We start from the raw sequence: 22,072 nt of genomic DNA on the forward strand, positions 1-22,072 counted from the left end.
GGTCTGGCCAGACGGATGAGGCTTTTCACTGTCATAAAGTGAACACAATGAGGGCTGATTGCATGGTATTAGTCTTTGGCATTGTACATGTTCTATTTGCAAAACAGTGCAAATGTGTCCCTACAAAGAAATAACAGTGGGAGCGTCATACTTTTACTGGATTTCAGTCATCTAACAGCCAAACTGTGTCTTTGGTACACAGATATGAAGTAACGAGCCTGTGATTAATTTACGTATCATAGAAAGCAAACGTTTGCGTTCATTCATACAGCTTTCAAAAAGGAAAATTACTGAGTGCTCTCAATGATTAGAGCTGCACACTTGAAAAGTTGTTATGCTTTTTATGAGTCAACTTTTGTTAAATTTTAAAACTACATTAACTTGATGAATTCGTACTGTATTAAGAATTTATAATGTTATTTGTACATTTGTTTTATTTGAGCTTGGATAAGGGGGGGTATGTCCAACGTACAGTATTTTCCAAAAACCATCATATTGTGCGTTACATTCATTTGCATTCATAAGGTTTATTCTATGTCCCTTAAGTCAGTGGTATTAGATGCTATGTCAGCAATAATATGTTGTTATAATATGTCAGTCTTTAGACAAAACAATACAAAAAAAACTAATATAAAGAAATTCTTCTCATTTGCCTACTTTACTAACATATTAAATGCTAATACCAGCAATCAGTTTAAGGACCTCTCGACAGAAAACATGTTTTATCTTCCCACCTCCACATTCACAAATGTGAACAAGATCATTTCAAAACAAATAACTAGAAAAGCTGATAGCTCTTATCAGATACTATTCAGATTATCTGCAGTTTGATAGTGATTAACGGGCTACAGCGTGTGCATCTAACAAACTACTAATTTAACTACTGTTCTGTTACTTTCCAACGAGCAGCTGAGAAAACTGGAGAAACGATGCACAGGTGGTTCTATCTTCACGCTTCTTCAAGTTCTACAAAAAAAAAGGTTTTCTTTGTGTATTCTTCAAAACGCAAGTATAGTAATGTGCCCTAATGCTAAACTCATCTCTATTATAACAGAAAAAACAGTACCCTCTCGCTTTTCAACTGAGACTTAGGTGTGAATGTTCTTTGCCTGTTTGTGATTGTACTGCAAACCGTGCCTCGGTCAATTAAGATGCACTCAATACGCAACTGATGCCAGAAAGAGAACTTCTCTCCAATCGTTCATGCAACATCTAAAAACGACTACCTTTCTAGACAGGGTTATAACGTGGCAGGTTTTGTACGTCATTACTCCCAGTTTGCCTGGCAGGTAAAGAAAAAGAGAAAATGGGACAACACTTTGATGTTAAACTAGCTTTTGTTTGGGACCATCTGACCAACTCCCTCATTTGATCGCATATGTGAGAGGACGAGTGCGATACCTTTCGTGGTGAGGTGAATTTTTGCGTGTGTTGCTCAGTGCAGACTCTACAGCTAGGTTGCTACCCAAGGGAGTGGGCTAGTGTGCTGTGAGCCTCAAGGATGGAGGGGTGCGGTGTAGTTGGGGTGTGGGGCTTCGGCAGAAGTGAGGGGTGGAAGTGGGGTGGGGGGGGTTCCTCTGGCAGTAGAGGGGAACAGTGCTTGCGGCGAGGCAGGGATGAAAGAGGTTGTCTGTGTCAGTCACTTATTCCTCCCTTTGGTAAATAAAGGTTTCTGACAACAAAGCCGAGCAGCGCTTGACTGGCCTTTACAGCAGATAAATAAAAAAAGACAACACAGAGAAAGGCCGTTACAGAGATAGAAAGGGAAGAAAGAGAAAGAGAGAAAGACCAGAGAGAGGGAGAGAGAGAGAGGGAAACTCAACAACAAAAGTGTTCAGATCTCACGACTGGAAGCATGTTGATTTTTATAGAGTAGAGAACATGCAGCAGAACTAAACCAGGTCATCTTTCAGTTTAAATCAACACTTTGCAAGTCCAATAATAGGGGAAGAAGGAAGAAAGGGCTGAATGACATCCTGAAGACAGGGGAGAAGAAAAGAGTCCATGAGATAACAGACAGGGGGAGACTGCTCTTAAATTTCAATACTGTGAACTCTAGACTAACCCAAGACCACTACCTAACAGTGAGAAGACAGATGACACACTGCAATTTAAAGAGTGAATAAGGACTGAGAAATGGTTTGCATTCCTTCTTATCTTATTTCGTATCCATCAGCTTCACCATTCATGCTTTATGGCTCTCTCGTTTGAGATCTTGTTCTAACCAGAAACCAGATTTCACTTGTCATGTCCGCTACACACACTCAAGGCTGTTTCCCTTGCAAAGCCAGTGACACCCCGAACCACCTGCAACACCACACACACACACACACACACACAATGAACTGTGCAAATAAATATATTTTGGACACAAATGCACAGAACAATTCCCACCCTGCCATCTGACAGGGCAATTGCTGGTCCAGGTGCAATGAAAAGCTGTGTGGCTGCACTGTTCACCCACAATAAAGCTGCTGATTTCCCCTCACTCCATCTCTGTCGTGTACTCAACTGGCCTACCTTCCTCTTCTCTCTTTATAAGGCCTTTCCACTCCTCCCTTGAGTTCCTTCTCTTCAGCCCTCCCCATTCCCAAGCCACCCGCATGACCTTGGGCGCACTCCATGTCGGGGCTAGGCAGAAAAAGCTATCTAGCAGATGTACGACACCTCATCTCATACAGAGGAAAATTGCTGTGTGAAATAAATACCAGGCCATCGCTCAACTCTGCGCACACACATACACATACACACACACTCGCGCCTGGATTTCTTCTGTGTTCTTCGGTGAACAAAGCAGAACAATCAGCGAGCAAGGTGTCCAAATAGTTAGAAGACCGTCTCATAGCCCGAAGACTGTGGGTCAACAACAAAGGTACAAAGCAGATTACCTGTTGATCTCTTGTGAACCCTAAACCCTGACCTCTCTGAACAAGGACAGGAAAATATCCCTAAGGCAATCACTCAAGTGCATCACTATGATTATTAAATCCTTTCAGTCAGATAGTTGAAAGATTGACAAGAATGACACCACTTGATTATGATTGTATAGTAATTATGAAGCCAAAGCAGCACTGATAGCTAAATTTAAATAAATATATGCTATTAGGTCTATTTGATATATAAAATATACATCTGGAGCCAAACTGGAACTTTAAGCACAACAACAATAATCAGATAGATCTAGAAACTTAATCTGCAGATAAATATCAATAATAAATATAAACAACAAAGAAAACTTTTATGCATGTTACAATTTCAGCTTGTACTTGGCCAAAAAAAAGAAAAAAAAAAGAGGGCTTTTTTATATTTGACTAACTGTGGGCGACTAGCCTAGCATGCTGGGTGGTGTGGTTAGTTTACAGTCTATCTCCTCTGGGGTAAATATAATTGGATGCCTCTCTCTCCTTTGACTCATGAGAGAATCGGTGCAGTGATGGAGCTGCTCCAGTGTTCACAGGGCTAAACCCTGACGCTAGCACTCTGTCCTGCTAACTCAACACAAACCTGAAATATTAATGAGGAAAACGTATGAGTTTGCGTGTGTCCTGCTGCATAAGCTCACCTATGGGAGTGCGTGCACACATGACCGAACTGCTCCACTTCCCTTCCTCTGACTGGTGGATTTGTCACACCTGCCATTCCTCCGTGTCTTTTAAAGCTAACCTTTAAGTGAATGAAGAGCTGACAGAATGACTGACTGAGCCACACACATTTAACCCCTGCTAAAAGCCCAGCACCGCACACCTCGACCGAGCTCACCCAAAGACACACCTGTGATCTGACTGTGATGAGAGGCCGTGTTGTCTTTGGTGGACTGGGGACACATCAGACAACTGTACGTTGCTGCCACCATGCTCCGCTCCACTCCCCCCAGTGGATTGGGCTGTGACACCCCCACTATGAACATGCACACAAATCTGCATATACATGCATACGCTCAATCAACCTCACACATGCTCGTTTGCTGTTAAGCACGCAAGCCACACACACACACACACACACACACACACACACAGCCTGATACGCCTGCTCACATCAAAGAGAATAAACATTAATGGCAAATAGGTAATCTGCTCCTCTTGTCTGTTTTACATTTCAGGGCAAGATTGACTGCCTCTGGGGGACCTGGCCCTTCTCTGATTGAGGGCAGGAAAAAAAAGGAGAAAGAGGAGAGAGGCAGGAAGCAACGATAGATGGTAAACACAAGATAGAGCATTATTCTTACTTCATGTATCTCTTTATTTTTTATTTATACACAGAGATTGGAAAGAAGGTAATAATATTCCCTCCCTTCAACCCACGACGGCCCCACTATGGTCCTAATCTTCTCCCCTGCAATATTCTGATGTAGACGTTATTATTCTCATTTCTTCTGAATAATATCCCTTTCTCAGGCCCACATGTTCTCTCCATCAGTGCTAGCTTTTGTCTTTCCTCTTCATTTTCCTCTTTTAGGATCTCCTCTGCTCTCTCCCTCACCTGCACTAACTCAATCAATTCTCTCCACACTTTTCCATTCTCTAACTTCTGACTTTCTGTCCCTTCTTTTGAATCTCTCCAGGTCCATGTACTCAGTCTCTCTTCTCTCTTTCTTATTCTGAAGGTCGTGGTGGGTTGGTGTGGCCGGGGTGGGGGTGGCAGGCCGCACCTCATATCCTTTCTGCGTATCAATCATGAGGTCCTGTCTACTCAATCCTCCTCTGATCCATCAGCCAGCCTCTCAGGCACCTCAGCCAGCCTCATCCAGACACTCATACACACACCACTGACTAATGGCGGTCAGGGCACCTGTATGTACAACCTGCTTTCATTCCATACCTCCAGCATGTGTACAACATGCAGTATCCCCCAGAGTTGCATTGGACAGGATTATAATACTACACTTGCTTTTAATAATACTGAAAATGCTCAAACTGTCTTGATTATTCCCTTTAGGTTAGAAACTAGCAATTATCAATTAATCTGCCTATTAGTTTCTTCACTAATTAAATTAATCACTAAGTCTATAAAATAGTGATAAAAGGTCTACTTCTTACAAAGAATAAGCTTATATTTTAAAATGTTTTGTTTGGTTGGTGAAGGAAGAAGAACTCACACCAGAGAAAGAAAGGTACTAGTAGTTGGACAATTCATATTATTATGAAATTATATCGAGCTATCTACATTCGTACCAATTTTATTTTGTTGTTGTTGTTAATCAACTAAGCAATGAATTAACTTAATATCTCAAGATGACACGACCCTGGATTGTGCTAATGCTGCAACAAAAGCACACATGTGGCCGCCAACAACAAAGTTTTGCAGACACAAATTGCAGCTGCCATCACATAAGTGCATAAATTTATCATCAATGCCATCATTTTGCACATCCCCACCTCCAACACCACCACCGCACCAACCCTTCGCCACAACACCAGCCCAACCCACCTGCTCCTCGCTTACCGTTAAGCCGATTACACAACCCAACCCTCCTAATCACAGTGCAGCATTTGTAAACACCAATGTCATCAAGTGTAGTTCTAAATCTCCCAAATCCCCAGAACCTTTCATCTCGTGCCACACAAGTAATGTCATTTCAACCGATGTTTTAATCACTGGTGCTGCTATGAATGACTGCTACTGTACCACGCACAGTACAGAGGGGCAGCATGTGAAAACTGCTTCGACAAATTCTCTCAATGAATTGTTTCAGCGCAATCCTGAATTTAGTTTCTTGTTCTGAAGCCGCACAGCATTCTGTGAACATTCAGGTGGAGGAGTCGAAGTGTGGTGTCTTTTCACGGTTACGTCATCCCTTCATCGTGACACCTCTATAATAAAAATATTAGAACCCCTTTCCCTTTGTGATTAAAATGATCTCTGCTCTCCCCTGCAGCCATACACAAGTAAACAAAGGGTTTTGCTCACGCATATATTATGACAACCTTTTTTGTTAATGTGCGTCTGTGCCCGTGTGTGTGTGTGTGTGTGTGTGAAGGATTTAAAAAACAGCACAGTTTAGTGGTTCATTAGCACTAGATTAGCTATGCTAATGACATGGACCACCACACACAGAGACTTTGCCTTTATGTTTCTGAAAAGGGATACACGACTGACTACGGGTGTGTGTGTGTGTGTGTGTGAAAGTGTGTGTACATGTGTGTGTGTGTGTGTGTGTGTGTACACATTAGTCTTCCATGAATAAGTTAGTTCCTGAGAAAAAAAAAAAGAATAATAATCATAATTTAACAAAGCGTGTATGGGTAATGATGTTTTAATTGCATTAATGATTGAAAGGAGAGCTGCTGCCAGAAGAGATTTTGGAAGGGCTGGACTGATGTTGCAAATGACCTGCTGTCAATGCCCACACAGCAAGACGGATGGCCTGGGCAAACTGAGACACAAGTACATGCACACGCAAACTGTTAATCTACACTTATGACCCAAGTTTCCATGTGGCTCCATCTGATGACATAAGATATAAATATGAAATGATGTGTTTGTTTATGCCGCAGTAAACTTCCAAAATTCTTATTTCTTCCTTAATAAGAAAAGTCTGTGATGGCTTTCCACATACTGGATTGTAATAAAAACACTTAACAAGCCTTTGAACCTGAATTGTTTTATCACTCCAACATAATATAGCCATCGCTTATCTCTCCGTTTGTCATGTATTATATGGTTGACCCCAGGATGAATCCACATATATAAAAAAAATACATGTCAAATATTTATTTAGGAATTATTATTATCATCATGATTTTTATTAAGCACCATTATTATAAGCTTACAGCAAAATGTCGCCATAAATCTAAAACCTTTGTCAACATTAGGCTAATCTAAACCAGTCTGCGTCACTACAAAAACAATACCAAACCGACAGAGCCATGGAAAAAAACACCAAAACCATGTTAGTGGTTGCTCGATACTATACTATATTTTAAAATTTGCATTGTGCAGAGGTGACTGTCAGTATATATGTGCATGTGTGTGCGTGCGTGCGTGTATTGCTGTTACCTCCTGTCTCGACTCCGCGACCTGCCTGAGCGGTGGCTCCTCCCTTTGTCTCTCTCCACACTGCGGCTCCTCCTCTTTCGAGATGAACTGTGGGATGAACTGCTGCTGGAACGCCGTCTCCTCCTGGAGCACACAGACCATAAATATACAGATTTAATTCTGTTATTGGCAGTATTCTTCAAACAAAATATCAATCAAACAGTATGCTTCTTGTTTACACAAGTCATCGTTGTGTGGTACTGGCAAACCAGCAACACTGAACAATGTAAATAGGTTCTGAAAGTTCAGTGCAGACACTTATAATATTTGTTCCCTGTGTTATTCAAAATTATAAGTTTACCATGATCATCCATTTATATAAAACAGAAAAAGACTAAATCAAACACTCCCAAAATCAGAGCATGGCAAGCACCAATTTCGATTTTCTCTGTGTTCATTCATCAGTTTCAGTCGCTCAGACACGGCTGTCTGAAACTCTTCACTCTTGTGTTTAACTAAATACTGTATTCCTGTTTTGTTCTGCTGATCATTTCAAGACAAAATGTTCCAAAAAACCTCAACCTATTATCAGCAGTGACTACAGCTACTTTCCATTAATGAATCAGTTTGTCCAAGGCCCAGAGCAGTACGGCCATGCAGGGCTGCCCTACAGTTCCTCCACAGGGGCCCTTTGGTGCTCTGTTGCACTTTAATATGGCTACAGCCTCATGTGTAGCATCTATTTTCTAAATACCACTCACGTTGTGTTCCTATTGATATCATGAAGCAGGAGGCATTCATGGGGGTGATTGTAAATGCAGAGCCTCCCTCTTCTACTACACAAACAGTTTGAGCAATATTCATTATTTAAAACCTCTTTTGTTTCACCAAAGCCAAAAATACCCAAATCTTTTTAGCACACATACAAAAAAAAAAACACATACTCAGTCCTGTGGGAGCACAGCAAGATAGAGGGAAAAAGAAGAAGAAAAAAAAGAATTACAAATAACACAGAGGCTGAACTATCAAACCAGATTTGTACCACTTAGAGTAGCACAGCAAAGACCCATTAGTATTCCAAAAGCTGGATCCCATGAGCGGGGCCTTATGAAATCACTTCCACAGCCCTTGTACAACTATTTCACACATCGCACAGGAGAAACACACAGTAGTGAACCGAGGGGTTTTGGAAGGTGATGTTAGCTCACACATTTTCACAGAAGCCTGTGCAAATACAGAGTAATAAAACATAATGGCTCAAACACACGCGGGCGTGAGCTGGTTACCATAGAAGCTTCTCACATGAATGCACCCTAAAAAGTTGGATTACATGTCACTCACACGCGCACACACACACACACACACACATTGCCCCATCTTTCTCCCTCTTTTGTTTCTCACACACAGCCAAGGACATAATCACTCTCTTCACACTTGCATGTTAATTATGTGGTCGTGACATCACCAGCAAAGAACATAAGCACTCTTGTGTTTTACCTCGTGAGGTCACTTTACACTGTCTGTATGTGGGCAGGTTGATAAAGGCAATAGAGTGCATCATCCTTCAACTGAGCACACTGAAGGTACTAGTTTCACATAGACACACATACAAGGTCTCGGTTAATTGATTAAATTGTATTGCTAATAGATGAGGGACTGTGGTGCCAGGGTTTACACTACCCAACCCGGACTCACCCTGTACAAACAGGCAATGACTTCCCATCATCAGTAATGGACCTTGACCAAGCCTCATAAATAATTACCATCAACTGGCCTTGTCTGATCAGCCACACACAGGCAGTGGCAGCTGTGGATGGATGCACAGGTGGACAAATGGATGCAGCAAGGTCCTGCTATCAGCCACTTGGGAAGATGGTTGATTAATTCTGAACCTTTTCTTTCCTCACTAACTGTAAAATATCAAAGTGTGATACCTTCTAAATGTCTGTGAAGAGTCATCCAAGTCATCCCAAGTAATCAAAAATAGCTTCTCTGTGGAAACAGTGCCACGGAACAGCAATTTTTTGGATAACTTCAATATACACAAATAAGCTCATAAAATGAATATGAAGAAGGACTTAATTAAAACTTGGCTTTTTAACGTGCTTTTAGTCCTTTTTGCAACATCCTTACATTCAATAGGGTCAAAACTTGCTTGAGCTATATAAACACAGACAATGTTAGTTTAAAATCAGGATGTCAGATTTATTTACACTGCAACCAAATTAATATTTCTATCATCCCTTGCTTTTAAATAAAGTCACTGCAGGTTGATGTAAACATGAATTATATTAAATAATTAACTGCAGCTCATAGTATTTCAGCTGTAACAACATTTCTTCCTTTCACCTTCAGACATGTATAAACCAAATGCAACATTGCCGAATGCAAAACACCCTCAAGTTTCAGCTGATAAGCATTTATTCCTTAGGTCCTGTGAAACGCAACTGCCAGCCACTGTCACACAGCCACTGTCACAGAGGACATGTGTCACAGTGTAGAAAATAATATCAGAACCAACACTTAGATGTGAAATGAAGTGTGTCACACTGGAGCAGGACAGTCACTGCAAACACTTAACAGAAAGACTGTGCTTATAGTGCAGTGTCACCTCCTGTCCCTGTCTCTGGAGCGGGACTTGTTCCGTCGACTGGACTTCCGACTCCGACTGCTGGTCACCCGGCTGCCAGAGGATGAGGACGAGGAAGAGGAAGAGGATGATGAACGGCGACGCTGTTTTCTTTTCCTCCTGCTCCGGCTGTCATCCTCACTGTCAGACGATCGCCGACCCATGCTGCCTGACTGTCAGCTGGCATCACACACAACAGGAAGGTTACTGAAGAGGCATCTGACAGCCTTCAGCGGCCACTTGACACGAAACTGAACCCAGAGTATCAACGAGAACGAGGACACACAACACAAATATAAAAGCCACTGGTACATTTCTCCATATGTCTCCTACACTAAATGCTTTATTATTGTCTGACCACAGAAAGGGATCTGGCTCTGGAGCTAACAGTATCAAATAAAACATGCAGCTTAGTTTATCAGCCACATGAAAGCACGTATCAGTTGTATGATTTAACTCACCGCAAGAGCTGTAACTACACTGGTTTTGCACATAAACATATGAAGCAGTCTAGGTAAATTACACGTGTTATTTGTTGTGGAGACTAGCACAGCAGGCTAACTATGCTAACTACACCAGCGTTTGGCTGTAGTTCATATATTGTGCGCAGCCTCCTTGTTTATCGACAGTAAACATGTCCTTCACTGCAGTCTGTGAACCTTACACGATAGACAAAAGTGAAGCGAAACAAGAACAGTCACCTTGATGTGGGAAAACCTCGCTCGTTGCCTTTAACTCGTCGTGAAGCACGAAGCCGACCATATGCACTGCTCTGCAGACCAGACTCGTCAAACCGGAAGCGTCGATCAGGATCAGGCAGCAGAATCAAACACAGAGCAATCGCGGGAGCCACTGTTCTCTCAGGGTGTTCAAAGTATTTTTCAGAAACGAGCCTAAAATAATTTTCCACTTTAAGTATAGTTTTAAAAAATATATACTAACAATCATTTATAAAGTACAGTTTTATTATAAGTCTTTTTGTTAAACAGTAGGTTAATTACATTACACAACTAGTGTTAATAATAATAATCTCTATTACTACACGAAAGGTGCAGATTATTAGAAGGAGGGATAAGCTGCTGAAAGCGGACCATTTGTGGATGATGCTCAATCCACTAAAGCCACTTTCGACAGCAGCTCTCTCATGGTCTTATGGTCTATTAGAAGCATCACTTCAGATAACGGAGCAGCAATGTTAGTTGTTATTTTAAACTTTTCAAAGTTAAACATTATTATGTTGCACTCACTGTGCCAAGTGTACGTTTTTGTGAATGTCAGTGTCCAGTCGATATAAAGGATTCAAAAGTAATAGGACCACGGTGTTTATTCAAGTATAGAAACAGCCTGGACTACCAGTTGTATCTTTTGATCTGACAATACCCACACACAGACTACAGCACAGCACAATGGAAATAAGAAAGTGCGTGTGCGAGTTGTCTGGGATCATTTGCATGAGGTCATCCGCTCAGATAAGGTTTTACACCATACACACAGAGAGCTGCAAGATTTTTTTTATATATAAGTAATAATTAATTACTTCATGAAATTCAAAAATACAAGACGGGACTGGAGGTGGAACTGATACACCGACTGCGTTTTATTAGTGAACGAATCAATAACCTGCATGGAGATTTTCTTTATTTTTATTTTTTCAAATAGATAAAAGAGGCCGCTTATCTGTGTACGATTAGGAATTCATCCTGCTTTCTGATGCAGCAGAAACAATAGTAATTAATGCCTAAGGTTCAAGCTGAAACATCGTTAATATTTAATTAGGGGGAAATAGGGCTTTATATGGCTTATCGATAAACACGCTTAATTTTGCATCATGTTCATCCCGACGTTTTCAGAAATCCCGCTGTATCCCGTTTCTTGACTTGCTATATGTTGCCTCCTCGTCTCTTCTTAATTGCTCTCTGTCTCTCTCCGCAGCATACACTTACCTTCACCGCAAGTTGACCCATTGTTTATTTATTTTCGCAAATATAGGCAATCACTGCGTCGGAGGTAAAAAAAAAAAAAACAACGTTAATTAGTGCGCCCAATGGCAACGCATCGCGAGAGGCGCTGTAATTAAACGTTTTGCTGCTATTTAACATCCTAATGGCTTAAAAACTCTGCCGAGAATTAATATTAATATTCTCCCTAATGATGACAATTTAAAATACACAATTGCTGATTAGAAACATAAACCAACGTTGGATAACATGGAAGCATTGAATAATTTGTCCCCAAACTTACACATCAGACACGTGTGTCTTCATACATTTTAATGCCTACATGTCCTGCAACAACAAAATAAGAATATTAATAATAAAACAATAATAACTTCGTTTGTTGTTATTATTATAAGAACATCAGATTCAATTCAAACCTCTGCAAATCTCTCATTTTCTGAGCATTTGTCACATATTCTGAAGGTTTCTCTCTTTCTTTTCATTTATATATATATATATATATATATATATATATATATATATATATATATATATATATATATATATATATATATATATATTGCAGTGAAACTACGTATCCTATGAAATGCAACACGCCGATTACTTTGTGGATACGTTCACTAGGCCTAAAGCCAACTCTATGCAGTTGGGGTTAAAGCCAAATATGTTCACTTGAGCTTCCTCTGAAGCTCCTTGTGTAAGTCGCTGCTGCTCTCGGCTTCCCAGCTGGTCCGCTTTTACCTCTTCTCTCTCCGTGTCATCGCCGTGTCTTATTCCCCCCCACTCCCCCCCAGATCACAGAGATACAGTAAGGAAGGACTCCTCATCCATGTGCTTCCCACTCTCTTGTCATTTTCACATTTTTTAAGCCACACCCCTGCAGAGAGAGAGAGAGAGAGAGAGAGAGAGAGAGAGAGAGAGAGAGAGAGAGAGAGATCCATGACCATCTCCCGGGTGTTTAAAAACTAACTCAGGACAATAGCGGCGAATGAGCGCTTAATTAAATTAATTAGTCCTTCTTGTCAATCTCGGATTAATGGCCAATAGCGACGGCACTGCTTAATGTTGTTTTACTCCTCTCCTCTCTCTCCTCCATATCATTGAAGGGGAAGGGGGGCTCATCCCGGCATCCTGAGGGGAGGTAATTTGCACGGATCAAGGGGGCAAGGCGCCGCAAAGTATAAATACTGTGACTTCAATAGAGGATCACCAGCAGGTTCCCAACTCCGCCACCAAAGGAGGAGGAATTGGCTGAGAAGATAAATCTTTATACATTTTTTACCCTTTCCAGAGTTGGCAGCATCACCTCGTATCATTTTCAAGGGGCTGACTTTAAAACGAGCCACACCATTGATGTCTTAAGCTGTCGTGGAGCAAAGGGAGAGAGTGTGTGAGTGAGTGCGTGTGTGTGTGTGTGTGATTTTTTTTTTTTTTTTTTTTTTTTAAGAGGAGAGAAACCAGTGATGGAAGAGCTCACCGCGTTCGTGTCTAAGTCTTTCGATCAGAAAGTGAAGGAGAAGAAGGAAGTGATAACCTACAGGGAGGTGTTGGAGACCGGGTCGGCGCGAGCAGTGAGCAGGGAGCCTTTAACCGCGGAGCCGGGGAGCCGAGAGGAAGCGGCCGTCGTCACCAGGAGCGTTTCGCTCTCGCCGGGCAGGGAAACGGACATGCTCGGCCCGGAAAGAATCAGGGACGCCGGGAGCCCAAAACTCATTGACGGTAGGACTGCATGGTGTCTTTATGAGCCGGGCTGTCTAGAGGACTAATATAAAAGTCTAGAGACACGTCCAACACGCTGCGCTCACCACAATCACGCGTCTATTTTGCGCACCCGCGTTAAACCACCACAGTCCTCAGTTCGGCTTGTGATTGTGATCCAGACGGACAGGCCTGCTGGAGATCTGAGTACTGTCGATGTAACTTAGTGGGCTACAGGATGATCGCGCTCTGTTTGCTCTGTTTGTGGAGAGATCGCTGCTTTCCGAAAGCATCCCTCCTCGGTGTTTGTGTTAGTTAGTCCGCCTTGTGCGCCGTACATAATCGTCCTCCGTGTAGGTTATTAAACACACACTGGTGATAGCAACATTCACTTTAAACAGGCGTTTGCAGCTCGGTTGCAGTGGAAAAGTTTCAATTCTTAAACTGAGTGTTTGAGAAAAGGCCCCAGAGCTGTGATTAAGGGCTCTCCCAGCGAAATGATCATAATTCTTCTAACGTGACGCGAATGAAGCCCTGTGTGCTGCACTTTTTTATATCACAAGTTTATAAAAGTGACAGTCTGCATTTGTGGCCTTTGATTTGCCTGCTGTAAAAAAAACAAAACAAAAAACAATGCAGTTTAACCCATTGTTTATTGATTAGAAGCCTTGTAATAATGTAGCTGTGGATTATTTGTATTTATTATAAAAGCGGCACTGGTGAGCAGGCAGCACTGAGATCTTTATTTATCCTCCATGAATAAATACATAACGGAAATGTTTCAATTAAAAGAAGCCATTTAAACACCTGACATGCAGCTCGCTGCACATGAGCTGTGGAAATTCATTTCAGGTATAAAAGCAGATCAGGTGCGACAGGACGAGTCGATCGGCTCAATACAAATCTGATGATTTACATGAAAAATATCAGCAACAGAACTGGTTTTCGTGGTTTCGTTCTCAATAATTCAGCGTTTTATAAATAATTGCTTAACTAAAAATAATTGGAAAGGAAGAAAATAACAGCATCACGTAATAATAGAAAGAATCCCTTTTAATTCATCCATCCCGTTATTTCCACCCTCCTCCACTACATTTTAAGAAACGTGCAGCTGGTCACGGTGTGTTGTGAAACCTGGGACAAAATGGGACAACACAGAGGACAAGGTGTCTTAAGAGTTGGGTGGCTTGAAAAAAAAAAAAAAAAAAAAAAAGACATCTGCTCGTCATGGGCTGCGTGGTTAAAAGCGGAACTGCGACAAGCGTGTATCAGACATCCAACAGTGGGCACAGCGCTGCATATTTATAAGCTGTTAATAATTAAAGAGCTTTATGTAGCTCTACAAAACATCCGAGGTCTGATAGCTCTGTGATATTTGAGGGCTGACAGGGCATGTCTTTTTTTTTCCTCTAGCATCACTAAGTGACTCTGATCAAGGTCTAAATTCAATATGTGTAGGTTGATTTTTAATATTCTCTCTTTTGTGCTGGCTGCTTGGTTTTAATAGCTGCGTACGTGAGGATGTGACCCAGCTTTTTTTTTTTTATTATTTTACAAGTAAAAAAGCACATGAAAAGATGGTGTGAATGTGTGATCATGGAGGCCGGTGAGCACCACAGGTTGGATGTCACCGTGCAGCTGCGTGTTGATGTTGACGCTTTCTCCTCTTTACCGTCTCCAAACCCAGGGACCACGGACGTCAAGGAAAGGAAGGAGGACTCGAAGCCCGTGGAGGACGAGACACAGACAAAAATCAAACAGAGGCGAAGTCGGACTAACTTCACGTTGGAGCAGCTCAACGAGCTGGAGCGACTCTTCGACGAGACCCACTATCCGGACGCGTTCATGCGGGAGGAGCTGAGCCAGCGACTGGGACTGTCAGAGGCCCGAGTGCAGGTAGGAAGAGGCAGCTGCACTGTAAAGAGAGTAGTGATCACAGGGGCAGAGATGGAAATCAGTGGGAGAGTCCAAGTGACTCTTATAATGTGAGGGTACAAAACTGTAAAATATTATTAATTATAAATAAGGTTATAATAATGTTATCGTCGTCATGACAGCGGGAGGAGATGTTTCCTACCCTCAAAAAAGATGAGAAGGTGTCCAACACCCTGCTACAATAATAATAATAATACTGATAATAATAATAATAATAATCATAATGAGGATGATGGTGATTATATTTTAAAAAAGGAGGAAATAAGAAGAACCATGCCACTGTCCTCCCACCTTCTTCATGTTTTTTCCAGAAGACATTTTACTCATATTCCCTCAGATTTCTATTACGATAAGTTTGTCGTCCCACATTAATATAAAATGACAACATTTGTTTGATGGATGTTATTTTTTTTTTCATCCACACACATCACACTTCCCAGACCACAGCTGGCCTGAGTTTGTGAATCGAGGAACCCCATGGGGTGTTTTAATAAGTTTCAATAAGTTGATCGAGATCTTTTTATAAAGTAGGAAGATGTATTTTCACGTTTTCTGCTCGGTTGATTTTTCTCTCAGCGTGTTTTGATTATTTCATGTGTGCACTGCTTGTGTCACGAGAGTCGTTTAAATCTTTATTGTCCAAATCGACCGAAACAAATCAGCCTACAAATATTTGCCCTCGGTTTCTGGGGGTGTATGTTACCAAGCCCCCTGTTTGTCAGGGCTGCTGTCGGTCTTCATGGGGACACACCATCTGCGCAGAAACCCAGTACGGGCTTCAGTCAGTCAGCAGAGGGTGGAGAGGGTGGAGAGGGTTCAGACTTCAGTCTTGTCTTTTGCAGGAGGAGGAGGACGAGGGGGGGCAACGAACATATAGACAATTCTTCTCATCAGATTTATCAAAACGCAGCTATATCTTATTCCAGACTGTTTTTTTTTTATCCCGTATGCTCCGGCCCAGGGGAGGACTGAGCAGTCGCCCCCCTTATTGCAACAGGCCTTAAAAGATTCCCACCCCAAATTCACCCCTCCCATCCCATCCCGAAAAAAAAAAAAATCCCAAAAAATGGTTAAAGCCAGCTTTCTGCAGGGCTCTCCAGGCCTGAACTGGAATCTCACCAATAAGGCGCATTGTGTCCCGAACAAGGGGCACAGCTCGGGGATTTGCATAAATTATGTATTATTTACTACCAAAATCAAGACCAGCTCTCCCACTCTCCATTTTCCCTCTATTAGAGCATTATATCTTTTTTTTTTTACCAGTGGCACGCAGAGACCACACATTTGTTGTGATTCCCTTTTTTTTTTTTTTTTTTTTTTGAAATTGCGCCTCAATCGATGGCAGCAGAGCATTTGCTTTCATTATCGCAATAAATTAAGCCTGATGCATGCACAAAAAGACTTCCGATTGACGTGCACTGTGGTCAATAAATGAAGCCGGCTGACATCCGAATCAATATGATATTTCAATCATGCTTTCACTGTGTGTGTGTGTGTGTGTGTGTGTGTGTGTGTGTGTGTGGACTTAATGTAAGGGAGACTGCAGACTGACATGTTGTATTGTGGGCTAATTTAACCCGAGTTTTGTCTGGTAGATTCAAAGCAGATTATCATAGTAATAAATCGTTTAATCTATGTTCCAAGGCGGGTTTTTTTTCTAATAATTGACGCTTGTCGATTTTTAACAGAAGGAAAAGAGAAGTGAGCTGTCTTTGAAGCCTCGTTTTTTTTTTTTTTTTTGGGTGCACGTACGCGTAATGGCGGTGATTAGACAAAACTGCGAGGCATTTAAGCGTTTTTCCCTCTGACATGGATTTTCTGCAGATAAGGGTAATTAATTTCAGCGGTCATTTAATGAGAGCGAGATGGAAAGAGAAAGAGGGAGATGCTCTCAGATCGCTCTCAGCTCTGATGTCCAAAAACCGTAATAGCATTGCTGCTATTCGATATCTGAGAGTCCATTCAACTCTTCGGGGACACTAATCTATAGAAAGATGAAACCAACGCCGACAAGGTTATTTATTATAGTCCAACAGTGCTGCACATTCCCAACAAGGCTGTTTCTGTTCTCCCAATAAGATTTGAATGTCTCCTTTTCGTAGCTTTGCCACTTTCCTCCTTTCTTTTTGCTCCACTGTCTCTCTCTTCTCTGCTTGCTCCAACCCCCCCTCCTCCACTCTCTCTTGTTGTAGACTAAATGTAATAATTAAAATCTGGGGTTAAGCAGTGTCATTAATATTTCAGTGCTCCTCGGGGATATTGTTTTTCTGCGGTTGTTGTCACTTTGAGAGGAATTACACATGGCCTCACAAGCAGCTGCCAATCAGTAGGTCTCTAATTAATTTCTCTCCCTGCAGGTTTGGTTCCAGAATAGAAGAGCCAAATGCAGAAAACAGGAGAACCAGTTACATAAAGGTACTTTTATCCTGCATGCTCACACTAAGACAAGACACTTTATTTCCATGCTCTTCCGTTTTCTTCCAAGCTCAAATGCACGCAGCTCTCTTCATCTTTACGCACTGTTGCTATTTGGGTGGTGGTTCAATTTCCACTTAATTGTGCCATCAAAATCACTGTGATTTCTTTAGTCAGTGTTTATGCTGGACCTTATTAAAGTTTACTCCGCCAATCAGCTTACTGCTCGTTATTCAGTCCCACAGTTTACTCTTTGTGGTTTTTGAATATTCTCCTCACAATTAGGCTATCATCTGTGTTTTTGCAGGAGTCCTGATTGGAGCAGCGAATCAGTTTGAAGCTTGTCGTGTAGCGCCATATGTCAACGTGGGGGCTTTACGGATGCCATTCCAACAGGCAAGTTGCTTTGAAGCGCCTAGTCTTAAAACCAAACCGATCCCCGGACTGCTGTCTTGGCACAGTCCCTGCACAAGTGCTATGCAGAGACTCCAGTTCCAACGTAGGGGGTAACTAAACTCTTATTACCACACTGACAAAAACACTGTGCCAACAACGAGAGGCCTGTACAGCCTAATTGGAAAACTCCCCCTATTGTTTCATGGACCATTTATTTTCTATTTTACTGGAGCATGCAAACATATTACTAGGCCAATTGTGCAGGGTGTAGGACAGAGAGTGGGGCTGTGCCTAAGCAAGGTCAGGAGTTCCTGCGTGTTTCTCTTTGTCACCAAATGGATGAAAAGTGGTCTGTAGACCTCATATTATGTAGTTTAATGTTTGGCCTATGTGGAGACATCATTAAGATTGACTTATTTTTTAAATACTGAACTTAACTTTCACCAGAACAGCATGTGTGAGGCACCATGGTGGACAAATTCATATATGACAATAAACAAATTGTGTATATAGCCTAATGTATTTTGCATTTCACTTGAATTAAGTCCAGTTCTCACTCTGAGCACCACTGGTCTGGGTTTATAATCCAAGACTCAAGACTCCTGAAGCTCTGAACTGCGATTACATGTCCTGCTATTGCTGCACAAACAAAAACTCCAATTTGGCTCTTGATACACTAGAGCTGCAGTGACCCAGAGATATTTCTCAGAGGCACTTCTGCAGAAAAGCTGGTGGATTGAACCCTGAACTCCAGCTGTTGGCCACTTTAACCACTGAGTATCACCATGCCTCCTCATAGGAGTACTCAGCACACAGCTGAACCGCATGTACAACAATCTCTCTAGTGAAATGTCCCTTCAGACAGCACACTGCAAAGTTAACGCATGTTCTCCCCCTTCTCTCCCCACCCGTGCGTCCCGTCCCGTAGGATAGTCATTGCAACGTGCCGCCCTTCTCCTTTCAGGTGCAGGCGCAGCTCCAGCTGGACAGCGCCGTGGCCCACGCTCAGCACCACCTGCACTCTCACCTGGCGGCGCATGCGCCCTACATGATGTTCCCGGCGCCGCCGTTCGGGCTTCCGCTGGCGACGCTCGCCGCCGAGTCCGCCTCCGCCGCCTCCGTCGTGGCCGCCGCCGCCGCCGCCAAGAACACCAGCAAGAACTCGAGCATCGCCGACCTGAGACTCAAGGCCAAGAAGCACACGGCCGCGCTGGGACTGTGACGCCGGGGAGACACGGGGACGCTGTCCGGCGCGTCCTCGCCGCGGGGAGACACTGAACTCAATGAACTCCTGGGACGAAGCGAGAGAAAAAATATCCATGGACGATATTTATGTTTTCTTTTGAAATGAAGGACGACGAGTATAACTATAAGATATAGGCTATTTATGAGACGACTGAAACTAAAGACTTGACCTGATAGCCTACACTTTCTGTGGATGGATAAGCGAAGCTACGCGGGGTGTTTCTCTGCAGCCACTGAGGACAGCGGCGGGACACCCCGAGGAAGAGGAGGAGGAGGAGGAGGATGATGATGATGCAGCTGGGACGGTCGATACTTTGTCAAACAAGGCGAACCACTCTGCACCTGTGTTGTTTGAATAGGCTATTCTAATATTATTGCTATGATTTCATTTTGAACCTACATAGAGGCTGGCCTCGGTATATTAAAAAAAAAAAAAAACACTCTCTGTAAAAGGACAGAGCGGGAATTCCTGACACAACAGAAAGAAACAACAACAAAGAGACAATATAAAAAAAGTGCCCCCCCCCCCCCCCCCCCCCCCACATTTTTTTGTTTCTTGTCCAAATTAAAAAAAAAAGTGTTTGCATGAGTTTGTCCTCACGGATGACGTGATGTGAGCCATCTCCCCCTCCTCCTCCTCCTCCCTCCCCCCCCTCTCATCTCTGAGGAAGGGCGACTCTCACTTGAATGTTTGGCCTATCTGACCTTGTGTGGACCTCCTCCGGTGAGGGTGAACCTATAGGCGACATAGCCCACCACAAATGTGAGATTATAATTTATGTGTAGGTTATGCTGAACTTTTTTTTTTTTTTTTTTGTGTCAGAATAACCCAATCTAGTGTCCATATTTACGAGGTGGTGATGTGTCCTCCTTCTGAAGGAGCGCGCTGTGTCATAAATGCCATCTTCACCACAGTGAACAAAAAGAAGACTGTATGTGCATCGGTACGGACACGTGTAAAATATGTTTATACACGAGAAACATGCATTATTTTTATTATTTAGTGGCTTTATGAATGCCTTGTGGGAAATTTGTTCATTTTGTATTTCCTTTATTTCCGTGTATTAAAAAAAAAAATCATGTGCTTTCTGTATGTAATTTTGATGTTTTTCTAACAGTGACAGTGAACTTACCTGAGGCACGGGTTTCTAAAAAAAAAAACAAACAAAAAAAAAAAAAAAAAGAAAAGAAAAGAATATTCATGAAATTGTTTTACTTTTTTCCATCACATGTGAAACGTGGAACCACCCAAACAAAAATGTTTTTCGTTTCTATAATAAATTAGCAAAAATTTCTTTAACGAGTTGACGTTATTTTTACAATGTGAATTGGCCCAAACAAGCTGCATTATTATTATTATTATTATTATTATTATTATTATTATTATTATTATTATTATTATTATTATTATTATTATAGGGACTTTTCCAATGCATTATTAATAAATAGGCTGTGGAGCAAGAAAAACGTGCAACAGAGAGAAGGAGCCGGTCAGTGACTCAGTGAACAAGTTGTGCAGCACTGAAGCTCTTGAAGCTTCATTTCAATCCTTTTCTCCACATAAAACGACCGTGTTGTTCTTGCAGTAATTATCCTGTTGGACCCATGAGCCAACCCCAACGGCCTAATAATGATTTAAAACAAAGATGTGTTTTTAATTGAATTATAGCCGCTGTTTGTTTGTTTGTCCGTGTCAGCTTGTAGGCTACATACTACTCTAAATGCCTAGAATATAATGTCTTAGCCTCAATCAATAATGCTTTTAATGAACTGTATTGTTTATTTATTTTTTTTGTTTGTTTTTTTTTTACACCAGGAAGATATTGTCAGAAATTATGATTAAAATAGTTGTCAAACATTTTGACATGAAGTAGGTTAATAGTATTCAGTGTGATTCTAGTTGTAAATGTCTCTGCTTGGCCTTCTGCCCAGCTCCACCAAATGCAAATGTTGCCAGTTTATGTGTCACGGCCCAAAGATGAGTCTATGCAGGAGAACATATAGACAGCTCACCAAGTAAAACGAAGCCAAGGTCTCGGAACAAGCAGATTTATTAACGACCGCTTCACTTGACTCACAAATTTGCCTGATTCATTTCCTGACATCTTAAGCGCCTCTTATTGAACATTTAATAAACACCTGACACTGGAGCCTATAATTGGAGGAATCCAGCTCGCATTACCCTGACGGTATTTCCACACAAAACACAATGTCTTTAGCTATTAATTAATACTGATCTCACAGAGTCTGCTCTATAGTCTGGAGTGTTTGTGTATCCCGCCGTTTGGGGCAGGATTCAGACGCCAAAACTATTGAATTATTGATTGTGAGCCTCTCCAGTAATGGAGGAGACGGGACTGGGAAACTGCTGTGCCGGGAGCGCGCACTGCTGCCCAGCGATGGAACAAGAAACACCGAGTCCGGGAGCGCGCCTGTCCCCCACTTGGAAAGATTTTAACGTCGTGCGTAACTGCTGGTGTTTCTACATGTTGTGAGGTCAGGCCCTGCAGAGTGGCTGTGCCACATCAACTACACGGGTCATTTGCCACAGAGTGTGTGTCATGGAGAAAGTTGGACCTAATGCATCTAATTTAGTTTAAAGGCACCAAACTGCTATTGAAAGGTTAAGAACAACATTATGGTGATGTGAGATTAGAAGAAGCTATAAACTACAAGTGTCACTCTGCTCATTATAGAGTGCACCACAAGGACACTCCTCCAGTTCAATGAAATATAACAGCAGTGGCTTTAATTCATTTCGAACTAATATTGAACATGACCTGAAGGGCTCATCAACTTGAATAGAGTGTGGTGCATTGTT

The 22,072-nt window shown here is 42.0% G+C and overlaps 2 protein-coding genes across 4 annotated transcripts in view; one reads left to right on the forward strand and one right to left on the reverse strand.

Annotated features, from left to right (window-relative positions):
* The window catches only part of rsrc1 (arginine/serine-rich coiled-coil 1), a 102,955-nt gene extending 92,520 nt beyond the window's left edge, over positions 1-10,435 (reverse strand). For 2 of the 3 annotated variants that reach the window (XM_026366202.2, XM_026366222.1), the window contains exons 1-3: positions 10,306-10,435; positions 9,587-9,784; positions 6,997-7,119 (exon numbers count right to left, since the gene is read on the reverse strand). In XM_026366202.2, the coding sequence (XP_026221987.1) occupies positions 6,997-7,119; positions 9,587-9,768 (305 nt within the window). In that variant the 5' untranslated portion in view covers positions 9,769-9,784; positions 10,306-10,435. Of the gene's footprint in view, positions 1-6,996; positions 7,120-9,586; positions 9,856-10,305 lie in introns of all 3 variants that reach the window. The other variant, XM_026366212.2, reaches the window with a different exon arrangement.
* A 2,569-nt stretch (positions 10,436-13,004) lies between these two features.
* shox2 (short stature homeobox 2) lies at positions 13,005-19,748 on the forward strand. Its single transcript, XM_026377003.1, has 5 exons — positions 13,005-13,281; positions 14,948-15,156; positions 17,553-17,610; positions 17,918-18,006; positions 18,935-19,748. The coding sequence occupies exons 1-5, from the start codon at positions 13,026-13,028 to the stop codon at positions 19,226-19,228; spliced, it is 906 nt and encodes a 301-aa protein (XP_026232788.1). The 5' UTR covers positions 13,005-13,025; the 3' UTR covers positions 19,229-19,748.
* The last annotated feature ends 2,324 nt before the right edge of the window (positions 19,749-22,072 follow it).

This window comes from Anabas testudineus, chromosome 13 (genome assembly GCF_900324465.2).
Source record: "Anabas testudineus chromosome 13, fAnaTes1.2, whole genome shotgun sequence".
Taxonomy (NCBI): Eukaryota; Metazoa; Chordata; class Actinopteri; order Anabantiformes; family Anabantidae; genus Anabas; species Anabas testudineus.